The sequence below is a fragment of the Podarcis liolepis genome, assembly GCF_965112155.1.
Source record: "Podarcis liolepis genome assembly, chromosome: 12".
In the NCBI taxonomy this organism is placed as follows: domain Eukaryota; kingdom Metazoa; phylum Chordata; class Lepidosauria; order Squamata; family Lacertidae; genus Podarcis; species Podarcis liolepis.
This window is the reverse complement of record NC_139563.1, coordinates 25,779,609-25,804,914: the sequence shown is the minus strand read 5'-3', so window position 1 is coordinate 25,804,914 and position 25,306 is coordinate 25,779,609. Positions and strand designations below refer to the sequence as shown.

The 25,306-nt window shown below is 43.9% G+C and overlaps 1 protein-coding gene across 5 annotated transcripts in view; it reads left to right on the top strand.

Moving 5' to 3' along the window:
* The window catches only part of ABCB1 (ATP binding cassette subfamily B member 1), a 68,507-nt gene that overhangs the window by 15,541 nt on the left and 27,660 nt on the right, over positions 1–25,306 (top strand). For 3 of the 5 annotated variants that reach the window (XM_083467377.1, XM_083467376.1, XM_083467375.1), the window contains 9 exons: positions 1,753–1,807; positions 4,320–4,467; positions 9,918–9,984; positions 12,913–13,104; positions 15,289–15,460; positions 16,445–16,569; positions 17,812–17,983; positions 23,723–23,836; positions 24,784–24,894. In XM_083467377.1, the coding sequence (XP_083323503.1) occupies positions 1,753–1,807; positions 4,320–4,467; positions 9,918–9,984; positions 12,913–13,104; positions 15,289–15,460; positions 16,445–16,569; positions 17,812–17,983; positions 23,723–23,836; positions 24,784–24,894 (1,156 nt within the window). The remainder of the gene's footprint in view (positions 1–1,752; positions 1,808–4,319; positions 4,468–9,917; positions 9,985–12,912; positions 13,105–15,288; positions 15,461–16,444; positions 16,570–17,811; positions 17,984–23,722; positions 23,837–24,783; positions 24,895–25,306) is intronic. The other 2 variants (XM_083467379.1, XM_083467378.1) reach the window with 1 other exon arrangement.

Genomic DNA, 25,306 nt, shown 5'->3' with positions numbered 1-25,306 from the left:
GATTAGATGTGTTTGGATCAGTTCATAAATAGTCACGTCCACACTATACATTTATTGTTGTTGTTGTTTAGTTGTGTCCGACTCTTCGTGATCCCATGGACCAGAGCACACCAGGCCCTCTGTCTTCCCTGCCTCCCGCAGTTTGGCCAAACTCATGCTGGTAGCTTCAACAACACTGTCCAACCATCTCGTCCTCTGTCGTCCCCTTCTCCTTGTGCCCTCCATCTTTCCCAACATCAGGGTCTTTTCCAGGGAGTCTTCTCTTCTCATGAGGTGGCCAAAGTATTGGAGTCTCAGCTTCAGGATCTGTCCTTCCAGTGAGCACTCAGGGCTGATTTCCTTAAGAATGGATAGGTTTGATCTTCACCCCTTTACCAGTCTTGGCACCCCTCAAAGAGTCATGGGAGCTGTAGCTCTTAAAGGGGTCTCTTAACAACTCTCAGTACCCTTAACAAATTACTGGGTACTTTGGGTGAAGTCATGCCTGCTAAAGCGGTATAAGACTGCTTGAAGCATATGCCATGGATGTGCTCATAATGCTAAACAACTCTGGTTCAGAATTATGACAAGCAAGTGAGGCTCACATGCTCTCCCTTCCCCTTTGTGCCTGGGGAGAAGATGTTTAAAGCTTCCTTTTGCTCTTTGGAATACATTTTGGGGTCCTGTTGTGTCTGCATAGGTTACATCAGAATATAGCAATCCAGGATCAAAACTGTGGTTTCAAATCCTGCTTTAAATCATTGTGGTTTGGACAAACCATGCTGTCCTCTGCGTACAGCTGTAATGGGAAACCGTGATTTGTTTGAAATAGCAAAACAGATGCTGTAAACACATACGATAATATAAATATGTAAAGTTCAGCCTAAAAGAAAAAGACAGATGAGAAGAGGAAAAATGAGAGATGAGAACTAAACTGAGAGATGAGATTATCAGGGGCGGTGTGTGCTAGTGAGATATATGGCTGCTATTTAAAATTTATAAACCAGGCTTCCTCAACCTCAGCCCTCCAGATGTTTTTGGCCTACAACTCCCATGATCCCTAGCTAGCAGGACCAGTGGTCAGGGAAGATGGGAATTGTAGTCTCAAAACATCTGGAGGGCCGAGGTTGAGGAAGCCTGGTATAAACTAACTAGGGCGAATATTTGTTGAATACCTTGTAGAATGCTTGTAATTATGTGTAATTTTTGACTTGCCACTGCTGTTCATTTGATATGTTCTGAGCCAATTTGAGGGGGAAATGTTGTGCAGAAATGACATGCAAATAAACCAATGACATGGTCCTCTGAAATCTCAGAAGCTCTGATGCAATCCCAGGAGCAGCCCGATTCAGTTCAGATGCTTTGATGGATACCTGTTTCAATTCGGAAAAGCCTTAAAACCCTCTGAGAATACACAACCCTAGTATAATGTTGCCGGTCCTGCTGTGGTAGTTTGAAATCCTATGTCAACCCAAAATTACAGAGCTGCCAATTCTGAGGAGCAGAAAGCGATTTTAGATTTTGTATTTTAATGCCTGCTCTTACTGGTGTCTGACCATAATTTGATGGTGATATGAGACTGACTTAAGAGATGTTATATGCACACACATTTTAAAAGGGGCTTTAGAAATAGCTGCAAAATGCATCACACAAGAACAAATGCAATTTGCTTTTATTTCATGCCTTCAAGGGGAAATTTTGTTTTTGTTTATTGTTAACGGTTAAACTTGGTTCTTCTCTGAAATCTCACAAAGCTAATTATTATTTGTTCAGCAGTAAAGAAAAGCCAAGCAAAGAGAAGCCTAAGAAGGTCAGCCCATTTACAATGGTAAGCTCTGTTCCATGTGTATATTGTACTGTACTTCAATCGATGCACACTTCTACAGGCCCATTGCAGATGTAGCGATGGTGACCTTTTAATAGATAAGACATCAACTGTAGACTCTCACCTCTTTTTTCCTCATGTGCAAATTTCACCCCTTATTCTCTTATCAGCATTAATTATGTGGTGCGGTGTAACATCTTGACCAGTGTTAACTATGGTTAGCTTTAACCAGGATCTGCAGAGTCTGTTAAACACTAATTAGGGTAAGCCTTCATGGTTAAATTAAGCTGTGTGCACATTGCATGCTTAAAACACAGCAAGGCTGTTCTTTTTCTCAATTAGGATTGAAGCTCATTTGGGGGAAACACATCAAATCGCAGTATTTCTATTAGAAACAATAGGAGTGATATTGGTTGTGAATAACCTTAGGTGTACACCGCTTCCGAAAGCGGCTGTGGGAGCACACTATATGCAGAGTAAACAAGAATGTGTACACAGCATAGTTAGTCTTGATGATGTAATGCTATCGGAGGAAAGAAATAGTTTACATGGAGAGGCAAGGATATGGTAGTGAATGGCTGCATAATATTTGCACTAGGCTATTGTGTCAAATATTAAATGTATATTAGGTGAGTAAGGACACAAGTATGACTGATTGCGATCCATAGGGTGCTTATGTTAGGAAACATCAACCCTAAAGAACGACATCTTCATTTGCATAGAAATGTGCATTTGTTCAAGTCTCTATAGTACTGGAAGCCTTCGTTTTTATCCCATCCCATTTCCTGATGCCAGAGCCTGATTTCTTAAACTGGTGCAAATCAACTGCTCAGGATTTTGCAGCCTTCCAAAATAACATCCTACAACTATGTTACGAGTAGAGTGCAGTTTGGCAATTGCAGTTATTAAATGTATGTGACGTTCGTTTGTCAGATCAGGCAGCACAAACACCAACAAACTATTGAGTCAACTATTTGCCAGACCTGTTTCGTGAGTACAGTGGTACCTTGCTTCTCAAACGCTTTGGTTCTCAAACGCCTTGGTTCCCAAATGCTGAAAACCTGGAAGTGTTCCGGTTTTCGAACGTTTTTTGGAAGCCGAATGTCTGGTGCGACTGTCAGCTATTGTTTTCAGGGTGCCTGCACCAATTAGAAGCTGCGCCTTGGTTTTTGAACATTTCGGAAGTCAAATGGACTTCCGGAATGGATTAAGTTTGGCGTTTTTGTTTTTGCTATTTATTTGGCGTTTTTGTTTTTGAGGCTTTTTTGGTTAATTTGTTTTTGTGACTGTGTGGGTGATAATTTTCATCATCTACAATACTGTCTTATTTATTTTATAGTACAGTACATTGATTATTGCTTTCATTTTATGGATCAATGGTCTCGTTAGGTAGTGAAATTCATGTTAAATTGCTGTTTTAGGGGTTGTTTTTTAAAAGTCTGGAACGGATTAATCCGTTTTGCATTACAGTACTTTCTATGGGAAAGCACACCTTGGTTTGGGAATGCTTTGGTCTTGGAATGGACTTCCAGAATTGATTGACAACCAAGGTACTACTGTATTGCATTCAGTTCTGCACCTTGAGTTCAGTGTGGATGCATTGGAAGTAGTTCTGAGGAGGAGATGGTCACGGGGTTGAAAGCTAGTTCTATGTAGCAAGTTTGACGAAACTGGGGATTTAGCTTGGAGAACAGGAGGCTGAGGAGGGAACCTGAAGAGCGGTCATATTCTTTTCTTTAATAATAAAAACACAAGAAAAACAACAACAATTAGCTCATTAACAATACAGCAAACAGCAATGCATCCACATTAATTTATGCAAACAGATTGATGCTTGCCATCTGAATGTCTGAATAGGGGAAGCTGAGGGGGTGCTGCTGACCCATGGAATCCCCTGCTTTTAGACTCGCAGAATTATAGAGTTGGAAAGGACCACGAGGATCATCTAGTCCAACCTTCTGCAATGTAGGAACATTTTGCCCAACAAAATATTGGGCTCGCTGGATGGTTGCAAAGAGGAAGAGAGGAACCCCAATGCCTGAAGCTGCCCCTGTTTTAGCAAGCAGCCCGTCTCTCCTATTTGTCGAAAGCATATGGTTTAGATATTTTCTGACGTGGACATAACCACCCCACCAGCATCTTAACAGCCCATCTTCTGCACAAAGCAGAATGCCAAAGCTCCCATACTACATTGGGCCATTTTTAGTTGTGTTCACCCTCTTGCCAAAGTACTTGTTCACAACCAATAGGAAGACTCGTATTTGAGCTACCTCAGGAGCATAGGGAACTACCAGGAGTGCCCCATCAGCGGATCTCAAGTGATCAAGGTAGACCAGTGCCACAGTTCTGTACTTGATTTAATGCCAGTGAGAAGGAATGGGGGGGAAATCAGTAGATTTCTTTTGTCATTTTGTGTTATCTGTGAAATACTGACACAATCAAATGTTTGTTTTATGTGCTTTGTAAATGCACTTTACTTAAAACACTGCATGTGGAATTTTTGTTTTGTTTTCAGTTTCGTTACGCTGACTGTTTGGATAAGTTCCTAATGATATTAGGCACCGTCATGTCAGCCCTTCATGGAGCCTCTCTTCCTCTCATGATGATTGTTTTCGGAGACATGACAGACAGCTTTGTTAATGCAGCAAAATATTTCCCTACAAGTAAGTGCTATCTTAGGGAGCAATCAATTTTGAAGTTTTCATATAGTAAATGTGTGTTTCTGTTTTTTTCTATTAAATTCTTTTTTAACATGGCAACTTTGGATATAAAACTGGGAGAAAATAAACAATTCGCTAAGGAACAGAAGCTAGAACAGCTTCCTCAGGGCTCTGACTTCCCAGCTGTATCCAAGAAAAAGAAACAGAGAATTCTTGCTTCAGCTCGTTCTTTGGTTCTGTCTAGGCCAGCCTTCGACAACTTTGTCCCCTCTGTGTCTTTTGTACTGAAATTTCCATCAGTCCCATCTAGCACCATCAGGCTGGCCTAGGTCTAACCTTGCCACCTGTTACTGCTGACTAGGCAAACTCCCTGCCCTGCTTTCTTCCCTTCAAGATTGGCTTGACATATTGAAAGGGGAAATGGCAAATGGCCTATGGGCTACTTTACAAAATAAGAAACAGTATCACACTTATAGTTAAGAGTACGTAGTTAAGCTCTTAAGGCAGGTGCTCATCAATTGCCCTGAACAACTACACTTCATTAGGTACATTTTTAGGGCATGTCTAAGGATGCACATTTGTTTGAAGTCTAATTGAACTTGATTAAACAAATGTCTGATTAAAATGGAAGACTGGACTGCATGCTCCATTTATTTTGTGGGAATGACATATCTAACACCTTCAAAACTAGGCTCATATTCATTGCAGTAGTCAATAAAACCTGTTATTTGGTTGTGTATAAGTATTTAATCAACTTACGGTATCCTGAAATATAAGAGAAGTGCCCCTGTTCCAAAGTCCTGCAATCTACAGCCTGAAAGTGTGCACAAACTGTTCTCTTTTATACCATACTGGGGTGTGAAAAGCTGTTTCTTAATATAGCTAACTGCTTATTTTGTTAGGACAGTGAGTCTTTTGAATTATATTGGTTTTCCTGGAGGCCTCTCTCCAAGGAGAATATCTAGCCAAAATGCTAATAGCTTGCAATTGAAGTCTATTCATATCAAACTCATAAGAGAGTTTATTGGGAGATGGAGCGGTCATTCCCTTAATTAAGCTCTTAAGGAAGAAACAGTATCTTTAGCATTGATGTAATGAGAAGATGGAACTAGTGTGCATTCTGTTAATAAAGCCCTTGAAGAAAACAAGAAGTATAATTTGCACTGATTTAATGAAAAGGTGACATCTAGGGGCATATTTAGTATTCTTCTTCTCATATTCTGGTCTTTCTTACTTACCCTAATTTCTCTTTCTCATCTGTAGTCCTTTAGAAAATGTAACTTTTTTAAAAAAAATTTATCTAACTCTGTTAATTACATTGAAAAATGACCTGTCCAAGGTTTTTGCTTTGCAATCTTGAATACAGTGTCTTAAAATTTTATTTTAGTTATTTAAATGCAAAGACTGAATTAGAGGGCCCTAATAACTCAAGTAAATGATGCAGAACAACACAGAGGCTCAAAGTGCTTTTTAAAGAAGGCATTTAACCCAACTTACATTATTTTATTTTATTTTTAAAAACAGCATTACTTAGTTACACACACACCACTGCTTATTTAGTACCTACTTCTTTATGAATCAGTTCCTGTAATGATAAGTGTATACATATTAGGCGGAGACCCGTAAAAATCACAGGCGGGAGAAGCCTGTGAACGTGGGATTCGGCGGGCATCTTTTGCGCCTCCACTACTCGCGGGGAAACCCGGTTTCGGGGATCCGGAGCGACGTGGGGTGAGCGGCGCGGTGCTTCGAATCGTCTGCTTCTTCCACGGAGCGAAGCCGCATAGCTGTTTCCGGAGAGTACTGACTTTTTCCTGTGGACAATTTGACACTAAAGTAATTACCCATGAGTAGAGCTGAAGTGGGAGAATTGGATTTTTAAACGTTTAAATTGGCATCGAAATGGGGAGGTTCAATACAGGAAGTCCGCCTCCCCTTTTGTAAATAAACTAAAGCGATGAGCCTGCAAGCTGAAGTCTTGGGAAGCCTTTTGTAAAAGACTAAATCTCCATCGGCAAAGAACTAACCCCCCCCCCCTTTGGAGACAGGAGAAGGGGGGGGGAGTGGTGGACTGAATATGCCTGTAGGAGAGAGTCAAGAGAGTTAAAATACCGCCGCTCTGACCCTGGAAACGGGCTGCTAGCAGGATCGATGTCTTTTGGAATGTTCATTGACAGCGATTAGAACGTTCATTGACAGGTTGCTAAACAAGAGAATACATTGTCTCTACTGTCTCCGGCTGTTCGTTAAAAAAAAAAAAGGGAGTAAAAGTAACTGAAAACTGAAACCAACTTTGGATTATTGGAACTGTGTTTAAAAGAGGTACTGACTAATACAAATAGAAACTGTCTTCCCCTAGTGGAAGCTTTTGAAATTGGTTGCTTTACAGGAGCTGGGCTAGGGGAATTTCCAGCTGTAACATAAAAAATTGTGAGACTCTGGGATTGACCTTGAATCTCTTAACTGTTATGGCAAATGGAAAGGAAAAAACAAACGGAATGTCGACAGAAGAGGCCTTAGCGGTCGTATTAGTGAAAATAAACGATTCGCTGGAACAGCTTCACAAGAAAACAGACGTGATAAATGTGAAAGTGGATGCTGCAAATATTAAAATAGACTTAATTGTAGAAAGTTTAAATAATTTGGGACAAAAGGTGAATACCAATACAGAAACCATCCAGAAATTGATACAGGAATCTACTCTGATACGGCAAACTGCGGATGAAGTCAAGGAGAAAACCCTTGCTGCTGAATGTAAAGCAATACAACTGGAGAGAGAGAGAGTCCCATCCATACAAGGACAACTTGATGAACATAAGCTGACATTTGTTATGATTGAACTTAAAGAGAAACAGATGAATTTGAGGATCAGAGCCCTACCTGAGGAAAAGGAAAGCTTGACAGAGTTTCAGGAGGAGACAGGACTAACATCGGTTGAGAAAGAGAGGTATTTGGGGGTTAGTATGACCGCCAGAAATGTGAATTTATTCAAGGATAACTGTGAAGGACGTTGGATTGAAGAGAAGGGGGATTTGGAAATATGGACAAATCTGAAGTTGTTATTGTTGGGCCGAGTTGCTGTGGTGGGGATGAGGGTTGCTGTGTTGTCAGGGATGTTGCTTTTGTTTCAAACATTGCAAGCTTTGGATGGGATGGATTGTTCTAGGAGGTGGCAGAGGGACGTCTCTAGATTTGTTTGGCAGGGCAGGAAGCCTCGAGTAAAATTTAAGATATTGATGGATGCCAAAGAAGGAGGTGGACTTGCCCTGCCAGACCCCTAAACTTTGTTGTGAACCATCTGCTTTTTGCTGGCTGAGAGAATGGCTGTTTCTTGAAAGCACTGAAGTGTTGGATAATGGCAGATGAAGTTGATTGGACTATATGGAATTGGCGGAAATGACTGGCAAGATCCGAGACCAGGGAGAAGAGTCGGGGGAAGAAGACTGGAAAAAGTTTAAAGACTATTTATAGAAATATTGTAAAATTAAGGAATGTTAGAAGATTGTTGGAATGAAGTTATATGGCTTTAGTAGAAATGCTATTAGGAATTAAGTATAAATAGATTAATAGAAAATTAAAGGAAAAAATAAGGCAAGAATGTGTTAAGATAAGTATAGGATAGAAAACAGAGGAAGATGGAAAGGAATTTCTGAAACAATTAATAGAAGTGGAATACAAAAAGGGAGGTGTGAGGAGGTCGTTGGAAATAAGCAAATGAAAGATAAGATATTGAAAATGTTTGAGGTGCTTTTAAATTGTTTTTGTTTGTTTTTGTTTTGTTTTGTATGTAGTGTTTTTGTATTGTATTTGTATTGTTCTTTTTTTCTCTTTTTTGTTTGTAGTGTTGTGTTGAAACTGTTTGAAAAGTAATAAATATCATTATTTTTTTTAAAAAAGGATAAGTGTATACATATTATATATATCCTTTATATCCTCATGCAACTGGTGGTGGCTTATATAGAGTTCCTAGATGCCTCCCCATCCAGGCATTGACCAGACCCAGGCTTGCTTTGCTTCAGCAAGGTGTTTGTTTCGTCTACCTTTGCACCATGTCCTGAAACCACTTATCTTTATAGCTGATCAATTGTCTAGCTCAGGGGTCTGCAACCTTTAAGACAAAAAGAGCCACTTGGACCCGTTTCCAAAGGGAAAAAAACCTGGGAGCCGCAAAACTCGTCATTATAAAAATAACTTTTTTCTCACTTTTTTATTATTTCTTTGTTTGACCCCTCAGAATTACTCCTCCTCATAGAAATAAACGTTAAATTAACAATTTACCTTTTTGTGTGTGTGTATTCTTAACTCCCCTTCAAAACAGTGACCAGCGTACATGCCCTCTTTCAATGCAGTGACCAGCGTACATGCCACTTACAATGTAGCGGGTGGGTGGGTGGGAAGGTGACGTCGGGATGGTGCGTGACTAACGCACGCACCGCCCCCATGCGACGTCACAGCCAGTACAGCGCCCGCCACAGTGGGGAGTGTCGGGGCGCACAATGCGCCTCCTCCCATCACTAGTATCCACCCCGGAGCCACGGCAAAGGTGTAAAAGAGCCACATGCGGCTCCGGAGCCGCGGGTTGCAGACCCCTGGTCTAGCTGATCTTACAGTTCTTTGACTCAACTGGCCTCTTCCTTTGGAAACCATGCTGTCTTGGTTTCAAGGAAAAGCACTGCAGAATAGGAACCATGGGATTTCATTATGTTTGGGGTCTCTAATGTGGTGACGATGGGCACCATGCTGGTTTGAGGAACCCCTCCCCATTAATGCTAAGGTTTCCAGCCACTTCCAATTAGGGTGGGTTGTTTGGTTGAGGGGTATTGCTTACTTTTTTCTCTCTGTTTGGTTTGTTTTGGGGTGCCTGTTGGTGGTGGTTTTTTGGGGGTGTGGAAAGTTTTGAGCGCCACCTGTTTTTCTATGGTGAAATGGCTGTTCTGTGGTGCCCATAACAGTTTACTGGGGGGAATTCCCAATGTGCCCAGGTGTCCAAGTAGGCTAGGAGCCGCTTCACTATGAGATTAGAAAATACAGTAGCCGAAGTTGTGCAGTCTTTGAAATAATGCTCCTGAAAAAATAACTGTAGAAGCTGCTAAGGTGATAATGGTGACTGAGAGGATATATCAAATTCAACTTTTTTTTCCTCAAAAGGACCTTACATTCACGTTCAGCTAGAAAAAGTAAATCAGTTTCCAGGAGGAGAAGAGGGAAGAGCCAGAAAGGAGGGCAGCCTGAGGCATTCACCCAGATATGAGCAAAGGATATCAGTGGGGCTTTGCAACTGTTTTGAGGTCCTAACAGTAAAGTGACTGAGAAGTGTCGCTCTGATCATGGTCTGTCATGGATTGGAAATAGGCTGAGCTTTACCAAACAACAAGCAAAAATGAGTTGGTAGTGTGATAGTGCTATCTTTACTAATAATCACTTAACCTTTCCCCCCATTTCCTTTCATTTAGGTAACGAATCTTTAGTTAATGTATCTCTCCCTAATATTTCTGAAACCCTGCAAGAGCAAATGACAAGGTACCTTTTTATTTTGTTTTTTAAGGCATTTTGATCATTACATATACTGGTATTTTGTTCCGTATCTCAGATGTCCCTTAATATAACAAGGCAGGTGGTGTGAGCCTGGATACAGTATGGCAGTAGTCTGAAAGTCAGATTGTGGTGTGAATACTGTTTAACAGGTATCAAAAAATCTTAACAGTTGCTTGAAGGAATTGGGCTGACCCTCAGATATTTTGCTGTCTGTGGCAGCAGTGCCCTTCATCCCCTTTCCATGAATAGAAGTGGGCTAGATCCACGAGTAGAAGTTGGCTAGATTGATACACTGGCAACAAGAAAGCACCTTCTACCACACCTGTGGACAACAGGCTAGCATAAGGAGTATTGAGCAGGCCAGATGGTACTTACAACTCTGCCCCCTTTCAGTACCTCACTGCCATTGGCTCCCATTCCTTGCATTTGTTGCTTGAGGCAACAGCCTCACTCCACCTAATGGTAGGGCCATCCCTGGTAGACCTTTATGACTGTACTGCAGTCTTGAGAGCCATGCCTGCGTGGGTGTGATTCAGTCACCCAGAATGGTGGGAGGAAAGCATTCCTGTGCAGAAAAATGCCGCTACCAGTCAGGAGAACTCCAGCATGGTCTCAGAACATAGTTTGGTAATCATATTTATTTATATATATATTACGACTCCCATGTTGAGCACTGTCTCAGGGATGTTTTCCACATGGCTGGAGTAACATTTAAAACAGTTAAAGCCTATTAAGCTCTCCTTTCCCATTTCTTCTCCCTTTTTGCCTTTCGCTCTCTCCCTTCCAGTTACCTTGTGACCTTCATTATGAATGTGAATACAAGCCTTAAAGCTAATGTGGCATAACTCATTTCGTATACATAGTTGAAACTTTGGCCTCTTGAAGGCCCAGCCCGTATGTACAAAGGGCAGAATGCATCCTGGATGAAAGCCTGAACTTGTTTGCTTCTGAAATCAATCTATCATTGCAAGCGCAATAAATTATGTCTCCTATGATAGGAGAAAAAAAAAGAAAAGCCCAAGTGATTTCACAAGCACAAAAGACTAGAGTTGAAAAATGTGTAGGGTTGTCACTGTACGTGTTAAGTAGGCATGCCATTTCCTTCACATGCTCTGTCAAAACCTCACCTTTCAATGAGGACATCTCACTACAATGAACTCTTGCTGTCTTGCACCTCAGCTGCTTCAGGATTTATACTCTGTTATTTATGTATTCCTAAACAGGGGTGCCATGGCCCCGGGAGCAAAGTTCTTGAGGCAATGCAAACCAGGCAAACCCCCCCCCCCATGACCCCATTGCTTCTCTCTGCCCACCAAGGGCCACGTCAGCCTCTTGGGCTCCCCCTGTGCAGGCGGGCAAGCGGGTCAGCATAGCTCTGCTTTGCTGCTTTGGGGGTGGGATTGCCTTGGTGGCGTTGACAGTGAGGGCTGGGCTGGTGCCTCCTGCCTGCCCCACGAGCCAGCAAACTATGCTATGCCACTGCAACAAAGGTACAGTGGTACCTCAGGTTACATACGCTTCAGATTACATACACTTCAGGTTACAGACTCCACTAACCCAGAAATAGTACCTCGGGTTAAGAACTTTGCTTCAGGATGAGAACAGAAATTGTGCTCCGGAGGCACGGCGGCAGCAGGAGGCCCCATTAGCTAAAGTGGTGCTTCAGGTTAAGAACAGTTTCAGGTTAAGAACGGACCTCCGGAACGAATTAAGTACTTAACCCGAGGTACCACTGTATTGTTTTAAAGGGCGCCCCCCCAACTTGGTTCCATAAACTCAACTCTAGTGCCCCCCTACTCTACCCTATAAAAAAGCATTATTCAAAATATAATGACCCACTAGCACAATAAAATAGTACAATAAAATTCGGAATAATAACAATTAATTGTACATTTATTCAAAATCCAATTAAAGGTATTTAGCTTAATTAACAATGATGGTAATTCAACAACCATGGTATTGCTGGTAGTCAGTGGTACCAGCTTTTCAAAGTCTCATAATCATTTACACCTCCAACTCCCCACCCTTCTCCTTTGCCTCTTAGTGCAACCAGCTAAGATCACTGAAAGGAAAGTAACAGTTAATGACATGAGGGCGGGGGGGGGGAGAGGGGGCAAGCTTCTTGTTTGGAGGCGGGTTTACTCCCTTTTACCCCCTTCTGGAGCCACCCTTGGAAGTACATCTTCAATTAACACACGTTTAAACTATGGAAACTGCTACCATAAAATGTCGTGATTAAAACTGAAATCCTAACTCTTTACCTAGGAGTAACCCCCACTGAATTCAATAGGACTTAATTCTGAGTAGGCATGATTAGGGTCACACTGATAGTTGGCAAACTCAACCTCAAATGGCACAGAAAGGGAATTGGGGAAATTCATGGGGGATCACGTTAGCAATAGCTCTAGTCGTGAGTGAATGACAGGGTTATCTCCAATCTCAGAATACCAGGTGGTGAGTCCCAGCTTCAGAGAGCCAGAATGGTGTGATGGTTAAGAGTGCTGGAGACAAGGATTCAAATTCCCACTCAGCTGCGAAGCTTTCTGGGTGACCTTGGGCCAGCCACCATCTCTTAGCCTAACCTACCTCACAGGGATGAAATGGGGGGAGAAGGAGAACCTTGGAGGAAAAAGTGGTATATACAGTAAATGTAAAAAATAAAATAATAATAATAAATAATAAAACTATCACTTCCCTGTCCTGCTTGTGGTATTCCCATAGGCACTTTAGTTAGCCGCAGGGGGCAGGAGGAGATGCTGGACCAGATCGCGATGGGCTCCAGCATTAGCTGTGCATATTGAATGTATTCTATACTCGCAAATGAAAAAGATTCTTCCCAAAGACCATTTTGTGATGCTAATGACTTGCACGGGTGCCCTTCTTGAACTTGCCTCTGCAACATTGTGCTTTCAGACATTCATACTATTACTCAGGAATAGGAGCTGGTGTCCTTATTGCTGCCTATGCTCACATTGCATGCTGGACACTGGCAGCCGGCCGCCAGATCAAGAGAATTAGGCAACGCTTTTTCCATGCTGTCATGCGGCAAGAAATTGGATGGTTCGATGTAAATGATGTTGGGGAATTGAATACTCGTCTTATAGAGTGAGTATATCTATTTAATATGTGGCTGGTGTATTTTCTTCAACAGAAAACCAAATTTTTATTCTGTTACTGGCTTGATTAATCCGCGTAAAAAAATTGTGCTCGTTCCAGAAGCTGCAGTTAGTGTGGCACAATTGCTGGTTGGAGTGAGACTTTGCTAGCATATAGCACCTGTGCTGAACTGGTTTCTAATCTGCTGTCGGGTGAAGTCCAAGTATATAAAGCCCATAACAACTTTGTGACCAGTTTATCTGTGAGATCGCTTTACCCTATAAATGCCGTTGTGACCAACTCAATCTGCGGAACTGGCACTGCACCATGCGTCACATAACACCAATCACGCATCTGGACGACCTATACTTTGGAAGCCCCTGTCTATTGAAATCAGGAAGTCATCTACACCATACTCTTTTTGATGCCTACTAAAAGCATTTTTTTTAGACCCAGATTTCCAGAATGCTGATGTGTTTTTAGTTTACTGCAGGTTTTGATTTTCTGAATGTTTAATTGGTGTGGGGTTTTTTAAACCGATACCTTGTTTTCTTCTTTTGGCAAAGCACTTCGAGGTTTTCTACATACAAGCAAAATATAAATTTTATGAAATAAATAAAAGCAAGAAAGCAAGCAGAGGTTCCTGTATATTGGTAGAGTTTTAGGTGTTCAGTTTTTAAAGTAGAATTGCTCAGCTTAAAGTAGTATTGCTCATATTAAAGCAGAGAGGAATATTAAAATTGAGAAAGAGAGAAAAAAATTTAATAACGGGGAAAGGGCAAGAGGTTTAGGTTCCGGTACAAAAGACCTAATGGGTTGTATCCAATGTAGCACTAAGTTAAAGTCACTTAATGGTGTATTTGTTTCTTGGGTGAAATGTTTTGAGGCAGTGGTATTCTGTTGCGCAAGAGAGTGCATAAGCTGGTTGCTGGTAACTTTGTTGGCAATGACCGCTCACCATTCCTGACATGGGCAGCTTTTGTGACCAGGCGCGGGCTGCCCTGGCCCACGGCTACCTTGGCTACCTTGGCTGCCCCTTGCTCCTCCCCCTGGGCTGTCCCCATAGGCTGCAGGGCTTCCACCTGGCCTGCACCATCAGCCAATCCGGGGGCAGAGCTGGGAGCCAGAAAAGGAGACTGCTGGCAGTGCAGGTCAGCCATTTCAGTGCAATCTATTGCACAACGAGTTTCTCCTAGTGCAACTGCTGCATTGGATCCCTCTGTTGCGCAGCATTAAAATGCACCTGCCAGCTAGCACAAGGGCCTTTGCACTAGGAAGGCAGGGAGCTGCTTTATACTGAGTCCATGTAGCTCAATCTTGTCCATACTGACAGGCAGCAGCTCTCCAGGGTCTCCCAGTCCTACCTGGAAATGCCAGGGATTAAACATGAAAAGCCGACATTCTACCACTGAGCTATGGCCCTTCCCTTCTAGCAGATACGGAATGCTGGATACAGCCCCGTGTCCCGAAGGCCAGTCCCTAATAATGCTACTGCTGTCAACTGTGGAAGAATATTGTTGGTTCATTGAAGATTATGCTGCGATAAACCTGCCCTTAAAGTGTCCCATGACTCTTGTAAAATATCCACGTAGATCTGAAAGGCTCTGCAGGAAGGGGATGGGGATCAGAATAAAAGTACCGTATTTTTCGCTCTATAACACGCACCAGACCATAACACGCACGTAGTTTTTAGAGGAGGAAAACAAGAATAAAAATATTCTAAACGAAATAGTGGATATATGATTTTTGTGGTTCATGCTGTGGCCACAGACATGTGATCTGACAGTGAGTTTGGGGTAGCCCAATGCAAAAATCCTGAGGATCCATGTGGATCCATGCTTTGTAACCACGGAGGAGGGAAGGAAGGGGAACCATGGATCCTCTGCTCACGACTGCAGCAGATCCCCCCCGCCACCTGTAGGCATTTGCTCCATAACACGCACAGACATTTCCCCTTACTTTCTAGGAGGAAAAAAGTGAGTGTTATGGTGCAAAAAATACGGTAATTACTTTTTTGCTTTCGATGAAAACCTGTAGCATTGGCATCCGTATCTCTGGGGCTAAATGAATATTTTGTAGCATTTGAGTTGTGAATTCCGTAGCAGCATAACAGGAATACCTTGTAGAAATGCGTCTTGTTGGTTTTCCTGACCTAAATTTTGCCCTAATCGGTCTACCTTGATTTGTTTTTAGTGATGTCTCCAAGATCAACGAAGGAATTGGTGACAAAATGTCAATGCTCATCCAGGGAGTAGCTACATTTCTAACAGGATTTATAGTTGGGTTTGCCAAAGGATGGAAATTGACTCTTGTAATACTTGCGGTCAGTCCTGTTCTGGGGCTCTCAGCTGCAATCTGGGCAAAGGTGGGTATAATTTTGCTGAAATGCTAGGGTAACGTGCACAATAAGTATTGTTCGGTTATGAAAACACCACTCTGGCTACCTCTAAAACTTTGTTTCCGATGGCTTTTGTGTTGAGCAGAGATAACTAAGGTCAGCGAGGGCTTTTATCTTTCTGGCAAGCTTCTTTGCTTCCTCAGATCATCAGGTTAGCCCAGAAGCCATGTTCCCTTCTGGGCAACATTCAGAGGGATGCCAGTAGGGGTGAGGACAGAGGCAAACATGGATGGAGCAATGGATGTGAATGTTGACCTTAGTTTCTGTTCACACACCACACTATCATTTGTCCAGACAAGCAAGAGGCATTGTCAGAGTTCAAGGCCACATTTCAGCTAGTCAAAAGCATTTGGGATGCAAAGCAAGACCAATGATGGGTGTGGCCTGGAGATAGGTGGGACACTGTGGGGATGGTTCTGAGGGCCAGATAGGGAGGCTTGGAAGGGCCACATTTGGCCCCTAGGCCTTAGTTTCTCTACCCATGACCTAGATCAGGGTTACCCAAACTTGAGTCTCTCCAGCTGCATTGAGACTACAGTTTCCATCCTCCCTAACCACTGGTCCTGCTAGCTAGGGGTGATGGGAGTTGTAGTCAAAAAACAGTTGGAGACCCCAAGTTTTGGAAAGCCTGACCTAGATAATTTCCCACAATATGTACATGTCTACACCATCACTATCACATGAACAACAGGTCTTTTTGAGGGTGAAGCTTTTCTTGGGGAGGGAAGTGTTGAGTGATTGGGTCTTGCCTGTGTGGTCTCTCCATTGTTGGCCCCTGCTTTGTGAATATCGATTAGAATATGCAGGGACACAGATTCTCGACCACTGTATTACACCATGATTGTTTTGGAGCATTAATAGGGAAGTATAGGGGAAGGAAAAGAAGCAAGTGTCTCGCACACAATAGTATTGGATCATAGCATTGAAATTGACAATGTCTTTATCTCACAGGTCCTTACTGCATTCACCAACAAGGAGCTTGCTGCATATGCAAAAGCTGGATCTGTTGCTGAGGAGGTTCTCTCATCAATTAAGACGGTGATGGCTTTTGGAGGACAGAAGAAAGAAATTGAGAGGTCAGGTTATGTTTTGTGGCCACTGGCTATAGATATACACCTGGATTATTCTGTATTTGACCTTTTCCAAACCTAGGGTTGTCATATGTCCGGAATTTCTCAGACATTCGGAAGCAGTGACTGGATGGAAATTGCTAAAAAATTCTGGGAAAATCCAGACATATGGCAACCCATGCGGGCAGTGTCATTTTTGGTAATTTTGCTTAAAAATAGCTCAAAAGCTTCTTCTTTCTTTTCTGCAAATTTACCCAAAAGGGTCAACAACTATGGCCAAAAAAAACCCCCCAACAACAACTTTTCTGGCCGGATTTTCACTGTTTGAAATATACCAAACTCTAAATGACAAAATCTGAACCCTGGCTAAATGCCACCAAAGGTTAGTGAGCAGTAGGCCAGTAACCCCTCCCCCCTCCCGCTTGTTGATGATTTAAAATGAGAAGGGCCATAGATCAGTGGTCTGGAAAGTTAAGATGCCTATGGAGCTGTGACCCCTGGGCTTGAGGCTCCTGATCCCTAATTTAAACATTCCCTATGTAGCTACTCCTGCCTACAGGTAATTGGCAGACAGGAGATAGGTGGCAAACTTAATTTGAAGTGACGCCATACGGTGATCCTTCCACTGTTTCTGGCTCCTAGAATGTCATGTCTTGACCACATCATATAGCACAGAACTTTCCAAACTTTTCCTGTTTACTGACACACTTTTTAGACATTCATCACTTCGCGACACAGTCATTCAGTTTTACTAGCAAACTAGAGGTTAAACTAACCCCTTTCCAACTCTGGGGTGCAGGGACAACACACAGTTTGGAAAGCTCTGAAACAGCAGAGGCAATTGTGCTGACCATTCAAAATATTGTAGGGACAATTATTGAACTAGGGGGTGTGAGAGAGAAGATTTTAAAAGTTGGAATGATTATGTTAACAGACAACTATCTTGGCATTTGTTTAGGACCTAACTGGCTAGTTGTTGTTTTTTGTTTTAGCAAATTGCATAAATTTCTGCAGAAGGAGTGCTCTTTTGGAACCACTAAACATACATTTTTATCACTTCTGTGTAGGATTTTAAAATATATGTACTGTACATAGATATGTTGACTACAAAAAATATTTTATGTGTGAATGGACTGCGTATTTTCAAAGAAATTCTAGCAAAAATAAATAATAAAAATGGGAGAGAAAATGCATTTTCCTATCAATTGGAGATAACATAATTCAATCAGGTTGCTATTTTTCTTTCAGATATCATAAAAATTTAGAAGATGCTAAAAGACTTGGAATTAAAAAGGCTGTGACTGCCAATATGTCCATGGGGATTGCTTTCTTATTAATATATGCTGCATATGCATTGGCTTTCTGGTATGGAACTACCTTGATACTGGATGAAGGTTACAGCATTGGGAAAGTCCTAACAGTAAGTTTTGGTGAACAGCTGTTCAGTCTTCTCTCCATAAAGGTAAAGGTAAAGGGACCCCTAACCATTAGGTCCAGTCGTGACGGACACTGGGGTTGCGGCGCTCATCTCGCTTTATTGGCCAAGGGAGCCGGCGTACAGCTTCCATCCAGCATGACTAAGCTGCTTCTGGCGAACCAGAGCAGCACACAGAAACACCATTTACCATCCCTCCAAAGCACTACCTATTTATCTACTTGCATTTTGACATGCTAGGTTGGCAGGAGCAGGGACTGAGCAATGGGAGCTCACCCCGTTGGGGATTCAAACCGCCGACCTACTGATCGGCAAGTTGTAGGCTCTGTGGTTTAACCCACAGCGCCACCCGCGTCCCCCCCACCAAAAAAAGGACATATTCTACACTGAAATTCAAGATTGCTCAGAGGCTAAGTGGGTCTTTGTGATGAATGATGAGGCTCTGTACATTTCACTACCTATGAACTGTCATATTGGTAGACGCATAAAAGCACCCACAAAATAAATAAAGTATTGTATTTTTTATGCTACTCCTCCTCCCAAAAGTGCTAAGGCTGCCAGACAGCAAAACTATGCCATTTTGGAAAAACATTGGTCCTGTTTGCTGGGGCTGATGGGAATTGTAGTGCAGAAGCATCTTGAGGGCCAAAGGTTCCCCACACCTGGTCTAGACCATACTGAGCTAGGTAGACCAATGGTCTCAGTATAAGCCAGCTTCCTATTTCCCCCCAGGTTCTGGGGGGTCCTTGAGCAAGACACCCTCCATGTGCCAAATTCAGCAGGTCTACCACCTAACTGCAGTAGATTCCAGGATGTTTTTGTCAGTGGGAACCCATGCTGGGATTGTGGGCTGCCTGCAAATGTCCAGCCTTGCCAACGCTTGACACTGTCACTTTGCGAGTGTACCTTTGGACCAGTCTGTTGGTTCATAGCTTTGCTTTGCTTTCCCCATATCCAAGTCTGTGATGACTTGGTCTGCTTGCTCCATCGCTGCCTCATTTTCTTCTGTGTCCCTGACCTTGCCTGAACTTTCTACTTCAAGTTCCCAGGCCAGTGACGCCAAGTGCATCCTGGTTTATCCCCTGACACATGCGCTAGCTTCCTTCCATTGTGCAGCCGAGCATTGTGGTGCTATGCTCCCCCTGCCAATTTCCACCTATTTAAGCAAGGAGGAGGAAAGGGGCTGTATATTATGATTTGGGGAGGCTCTGCATATCTCTCGTTCACTTGCTGGCACAGCATGAAAAGGCATAATTTTGGGGGCTGGTGGGGGAGGTACACAGTGTTTTTCATCCCCTCCCCTGTTCTGCCTTCCAAAATGTGGAACCAGGCATTAGGAAGAAATTAATGCATACGAAGCTGCTCTAGGCCTCATAAATAATGCTTTTAGGCACAGAAGGATTTTCCATTGATTTAGCAGAATAGTTGGTTTGTGGCTTGGTAACTTAAGGGGAAGCATCATCTCACGATAATTTTCATTGGTTCATGAGCCACTGCACAAGCCACTGCACAAGCCCTGGGCCTGGTGGCTGTGAGGTTGGCTTTAGCGCCTGAGCATTTGAAATATACTAGGAGTCGACAGTGGATTTCATGCTCTTTATTCAGCTCATAGTGGTAAGGAGGAATGAAAGTTCCCCCAAAGTATCTGCTTTATATACCGTATTTTTCGCTCTATAACACGCACCTGACCATAACACGCACATCGTTTTTAGAGGAGGAAAACAAGGGAAAAAATATTCTGAATGAAACAGTGGACGTATCATTTTTGTGATTCATGCTGTGGCCACAGACATGTGATCTGATGGTGAATTTGGGGTGACCCAATGCAAAAATCCTGAGAATCCCTGTGGATCCATGCTTTGTAACCACGTTTTTGCACCATTGCAGCCCCAGGCAACAGTGGGTGCGTGATTTGGGGGGGGGGCAGGCTGTAGCCATGGACATGCTATGTGCTCTGATGGTGAATTTGGGGTGACCCAATGCAAAAATCCTGAGAATCCCTGTGGATCCATGCTTTGTAACCACGTTTTTGCACCATTGCAGCCCCAGGCAATAATGGGTGTGTGATTCTTTTTGGGGGGGGGGACAGGCTGTAGCCATGGACATGCTGTGTGCTCTGATGGTGAATTTGGGGTGACCCAATGCAAAGATCCTGAGGATCCATGTGGATCCATGCTTTGTAACCACATTTTAAGTGGGGAGGGAAGGAAAAACACAGAAGGCTAAGAATGCAGGAGAGGGCTATAACGTGAGGAAAGGAAGGCAAAAGTTTTCCCCCACCCACCCACACAAGCCAGCCACTGTTTAAGGATTTCATCCTTTTAAATGGAAGAAAGCATATTTGAATGCTGTGTGTCTCCAAAAACAAAAAGCAGGAAGTCAAATCAGAATTTTAAGCCGAACCTGTAATCTCTCTTCCCTTCACAAACATTGTTCCCTCCGGAGCAGGGACAGGATAGAGCGAGGGACGCTCTGCTTTCCCCTCTACTTGCCTGGAGGGGAGGGGCTTTCCCTGCTCTTTGTTCGGACGCTCTGCTTTCCCCTCTACTTGCCTGGAGGGGAGGGGCTTTCCCTGCTCTTTGTTCGGACGCTCTGCTTTCCTCTCTACTTGCCTGGAGGGGAGGGGCTTTCCCTGCTCTTTGTTCCGTTTGAGCAAACACAGCAACGAAACAGAGCAGGGTGGGCAGAGAGACCCTGAGGCAGAATGCAGGAAAGCAACAGCTTTCTCACGGAGCTCCCTTCTCCCTGAAGCGCGGTTTGATTTTTGCCTTATTTTTCGGCTACAGGGACCACACATTCGCTGCATAACACGCACAGACATTTCCCCTTCCTTTTTAGGAGAAAAAATCTGCGTGTTATAGAGCGAAAAATACGGTACATTATTTACACAATGGGCTGCACGTGATTGCCTAATTCCGTAATTCTCCTGTAGGCCAATCAGGAGCTGGGTTGGGTGGCTCCTGCAGACCAATCATACTGCTGCATTGTTCTAGGACCAATCAGACTGCTGCATTCTGAATCCTATTGTTCTAGAACCAATCAGACTGCTGCATTTTGGATCCTATTCAACTCAAGTACATAACAGCATTGCTGCAGGTTTCCACTGTGGGTTTTCTAGAGCAGTGTTTCCCAACCACTGTTCCGCGGCACACTAGTGTGCCGCGAAATGTTGCCTGGTGTGCCGCGGGAAAAATAAAAAAATTCGAAAGATTTTTTTTTTATAAAGTCAAATTTTCGATTGGGGCGCCGTCACTAGATGACCCCTGGGGTTCCCTCCCTCCCTCCCACTCTGCGCCTCCCTCCTCCTCCTCCGGGGAGGCCCTTCCTGGCTCTCGGCCAAGGCTTGGCGGCTGCCACTCACTCACTTGCTCGCCCACCCGTCCCTCCATCCCTGCACCCGGCCTCTCCCCCTCCGTCAACGGCGCGGGGGCTGCCGGGATCCGTAGTCCCCTCACCCTTGGGCTCCGCGCCCGCGCGGTGTGCGCGAACTACGTTTCCCAGTGTGGCCTGGTGGGCCGGGTGTTTTGTTTGAAGCGCTCTTCTCCCGGCCATGGAATGAGCATGGCGGCGGCGGCCGGGCGGGCAGGGGCTCTTCCGCGCAGACCCCGCGCAGCCTGCCTGCGCCCCCGCGGAGATCGGGCGGCAGGATGGAGCCCGGGGATCCCCGCGGAGGCGGAGCAGCGGAGGCGGAGGCTGCCCCCCAGGTAGGGCTGCGTCGGGGGTGTGTGTTATTTTTGCAATGCTGCATCCGCGCCGGAGGGGACGCATCGGACCGCGGGGAGACCCCTTGGCGGGCGTGCAAGGCAATGCATGCGTGCAGGCGTTGCATGGAGTGCAGTGCAATGCAATGGCAACGCGGCGCCCTGCATGCATGCATGCAACTTCCACCGGCGCTCCGGACTTGGCAGGTGAGGGGGGTCCCCAGTGGGCGGCAGAGAGAGCCGGGAGGGCGAAGGGGAGCCGGGGGGGAGCAGCGCTGCTCCCCGAGCCGAGCCCGGGGGGAAACTTCGGCGTTGTTGCGCCGGGTGTTGGAAGCGGAGGCTGGCGGGGGCCCCTCACCTGCAAAACCTGGTCGCCTCTCATATATTTCGTGCATTGCATTCATCGCCCGCTTTCTCCTCCAAGGAGCTCCCAGGGGCGCGCGTGGTTCTCCCCGTGTTATCCTCGCAACAACAGCCCTGCGAGGTGGGTCAGGCAAGTGGCCCAAGGGAGCACCCAGGGATTGTCCTGGCCAGGTGGGGTGATTTGAACCCTGTTCTCTGCCTGGTCTTCGTCCTCATTTAGCCCCCACATGTGCATGACTGTGAATGACTGAGGTTTTCCCCCCTCGTCTTGGCTATGGTGTGAGTCTGTGCAGTTAATTAATGGGGTTCTGCCTTCGGAGAAGATGAGCCAGCCCTCAAGGAGGTGATTATGTAATTTGCTAGCAATTCATGTCCCTCCCGGCGTGACGCTGCGCGCTGACGTCATGGGGCTGTAATGGTGGTGTGCCTCGAGATTTTTTTCATGAAACAAGTGTGCCTTTGCCCAAAAAAGGTTGGGAAACACTGTTCTAGAGTAGGGTGATCTTTCATGAAGCAAGTGACACAGAGTTGCCTGGTGATACTCCACTATTGACAAGGTTAGCATGGCATTTTATGCAGAGAGAATCTAAAAACACTATTTTGCAGTGGAACTTTTTCCTTGTACTTAAACCTTTCCCTGTGCTTATACCTGCTTGATCTCATTAAAATTGGATATAACATTCTCTGGACTGCATTACTTTTAAGGGGACAGGAAATCAAGTTGCCACTGGATTATGTTTTGTGCTGTTGTTCTTGTTGTTTATTTGGAAGTATAACGTGCTTTCTAGAAACTGTAATTACCTGCTGGGAGCCTCCATTTGGCTTGGGGTGGGGCCTGACAGGCTCCATAGAGGGCTGCTGCTGCTGCTGCTTCTCAACAGAGAGGGCTTCTTTTTAATATTGTTTTTATTTTTTATCTATGTCATTTTAAATTGTTATTGATATTAATGTTTTAGTTTTAGATTTTATTATTTATGTGGAAATGGTTTTCCATTTGGTTGTGTACCTTTTGATGTGTTTTATTTATTGTTTATGACTTTTGTTATGTTGGTAATTATGTAAATCTTGCCATGTTGTAAGCAGCCTTGAGCCTTGTTTTAACTATGGAAAGGCAGCATACAAATAAAATGATGGTGGTGGTGATGATTTACTTTTCAGTAAATATGCTTAGAACTGGGCTTTTAGAAGTTCCTTGGGATTTCTCTGGATTGCACTCAATCAGGGATCTTATCAGATATTTAATCAATACTTTTTATTGAGCTTTCATCCTGATTTGCACAGTTTGTGGGGAGGGTGTTTAATGCTGGCTACTTCTTGAGATTTCCTCACAGTATTTCTGTGTGGGGAGATTATGCAATTGTTATCCCATTATTATTATTATTTTTAAAACGTGTATTTTTCCATTACTTTCTAATCTTTTTAGTGGGTGGAGTGACCAAAATGTCAAATCCACTTTAATTATGCAACCTGTGTTTTCTGGTATGCGATCCCATCGGCAAAAAACAACAGTCTGGAAGCACCAGTCAGCCTTCGTTATCTGCTAGATACATGTCTGTTTGCTGGAGATCAGCCACATCACAGTTAAGGAATGTGGATCCTATCTGGCAAAAAGGATTCATAAACATATTTTCTTTCTGTTTTGAAAAATATTCCTGTTTAGGTCTTCTTCGCTGTTCTGATTGGCGCCTTTTCCATCGGTCAGGTGACTCCAAACCTAGAAGCGTTTGCTATTGCAAGGGGAGCAGCTTATGCAATATTTAACATCATAGACAATGTAAGCCTCCTTTTTTAAAGCTTGAAATGATAGTGAGCCAAAATGTCTGAGATCTGTTGTAAGTTTGTAATCACCGCTGGCTGAGATCTGCCTACCTCATAGGGTTGTTGTGAGGATCAAATGTGGAGGGGGAGAACCATGTATGTCACTTTGGACCACTTGGAGGAAAGGTAGGGTATAATTGCAGTATAAAGGTAAAGGTAAAGGTAAAGGGACCCCTGACCATTAGGTCCAGTCATGACCGACTCTGGGGTTGCGGCGCTCATCTCACTTTATTGGCCTAGGGAGCCAGCGTACAGCCAGGTCATGTGGCCAGCATGACTAAGCCGCTTCTGGCGAACCAGAGCAGCACATGGAAACGCCGTTTACCTTCCCGCCAGAGCGGTACCTATTTATCTACTTGCACTTTCACGTGCTTTCGAACTGCTAGGTTGGCAGGAGCAGGGACCGAGCAACGGGAGCTCACCCCGTCACGGGGATTTGAACCGCCGACCTTCTGATCGGCAAGTTAATTGCAGTATAGGTAGTAATAACAACATACCCCTTTTCCTTCCCTGCTATGGTTGCAAGGAAAATCCTTCCTCTGATGTTGGTGTTGGGAAGAAATCCTCTCAGTGGAAGCTTTTCTTCCTGGCTAATGGTGGCCTTAGATGAGGTGGGGTGTTAGTTGGGGCTGTGGTAGGGAAGAAAGAGTTAAACCTCTCTTTCCCATGACTGTGTTCCTGATTAAAAGGGGGAACTGTTTGTTTTAAAAGGAAAAAAACTTGACAAGTTTGCTAAAAACAGTAGCATCTAGTCTAGATGGGTCTCCACTGGTGATGGGTGTATGAAGTGAGCAGAATCTTTACATGCTAGCTTGGTATCCAAAATTTCACTTTGCTTCCAAGTTTCAGAAGAATGAAACTGACCTGAATTTGATTTTTTTTATCTTCTTTTCTTTTGTACAGGAACCTAAAATTGACAGTTATTCACCTGCTGGCTACAAACCCGACCAAATTAAAGGAAATCTGGCTTTCCAAAATGTGCATTTCAAGTATCCCTCAAGGCCAGATGTTCAGGTACTCTATGAGTTAAAATCCATACAAATTCCCACTTACTTCTGTTGAAAATTTAACATTATGTTTGCAAGTGTTAAGGGGAAAATCAATACACAGTCCAAATGGTGTTTAAAATGCATAATTAAGCTCAGCTGTTCTAAGTGCTTTTGTAGACATAGACTCATAGAATTGTAGAGTTGGAAGGGATCCAAGGGTCATCTAGTCCAACCCCCTGCAATAAGAACCTTTTGCCTAAAGTAGGGTTCGAAACCCTATTGGAGCTGAACAATAACTGAGTCCCACGGACCCCCGTACTGAAAGCAGATTCTTCACACCAATACAAATGTTGGATGCCTTGGGTACAATCTGCATGAAAATCCTTTTCGTTTGTGAGGCATCCTCTTATCAGTATTTTTGCAAATGTATTTGCTGT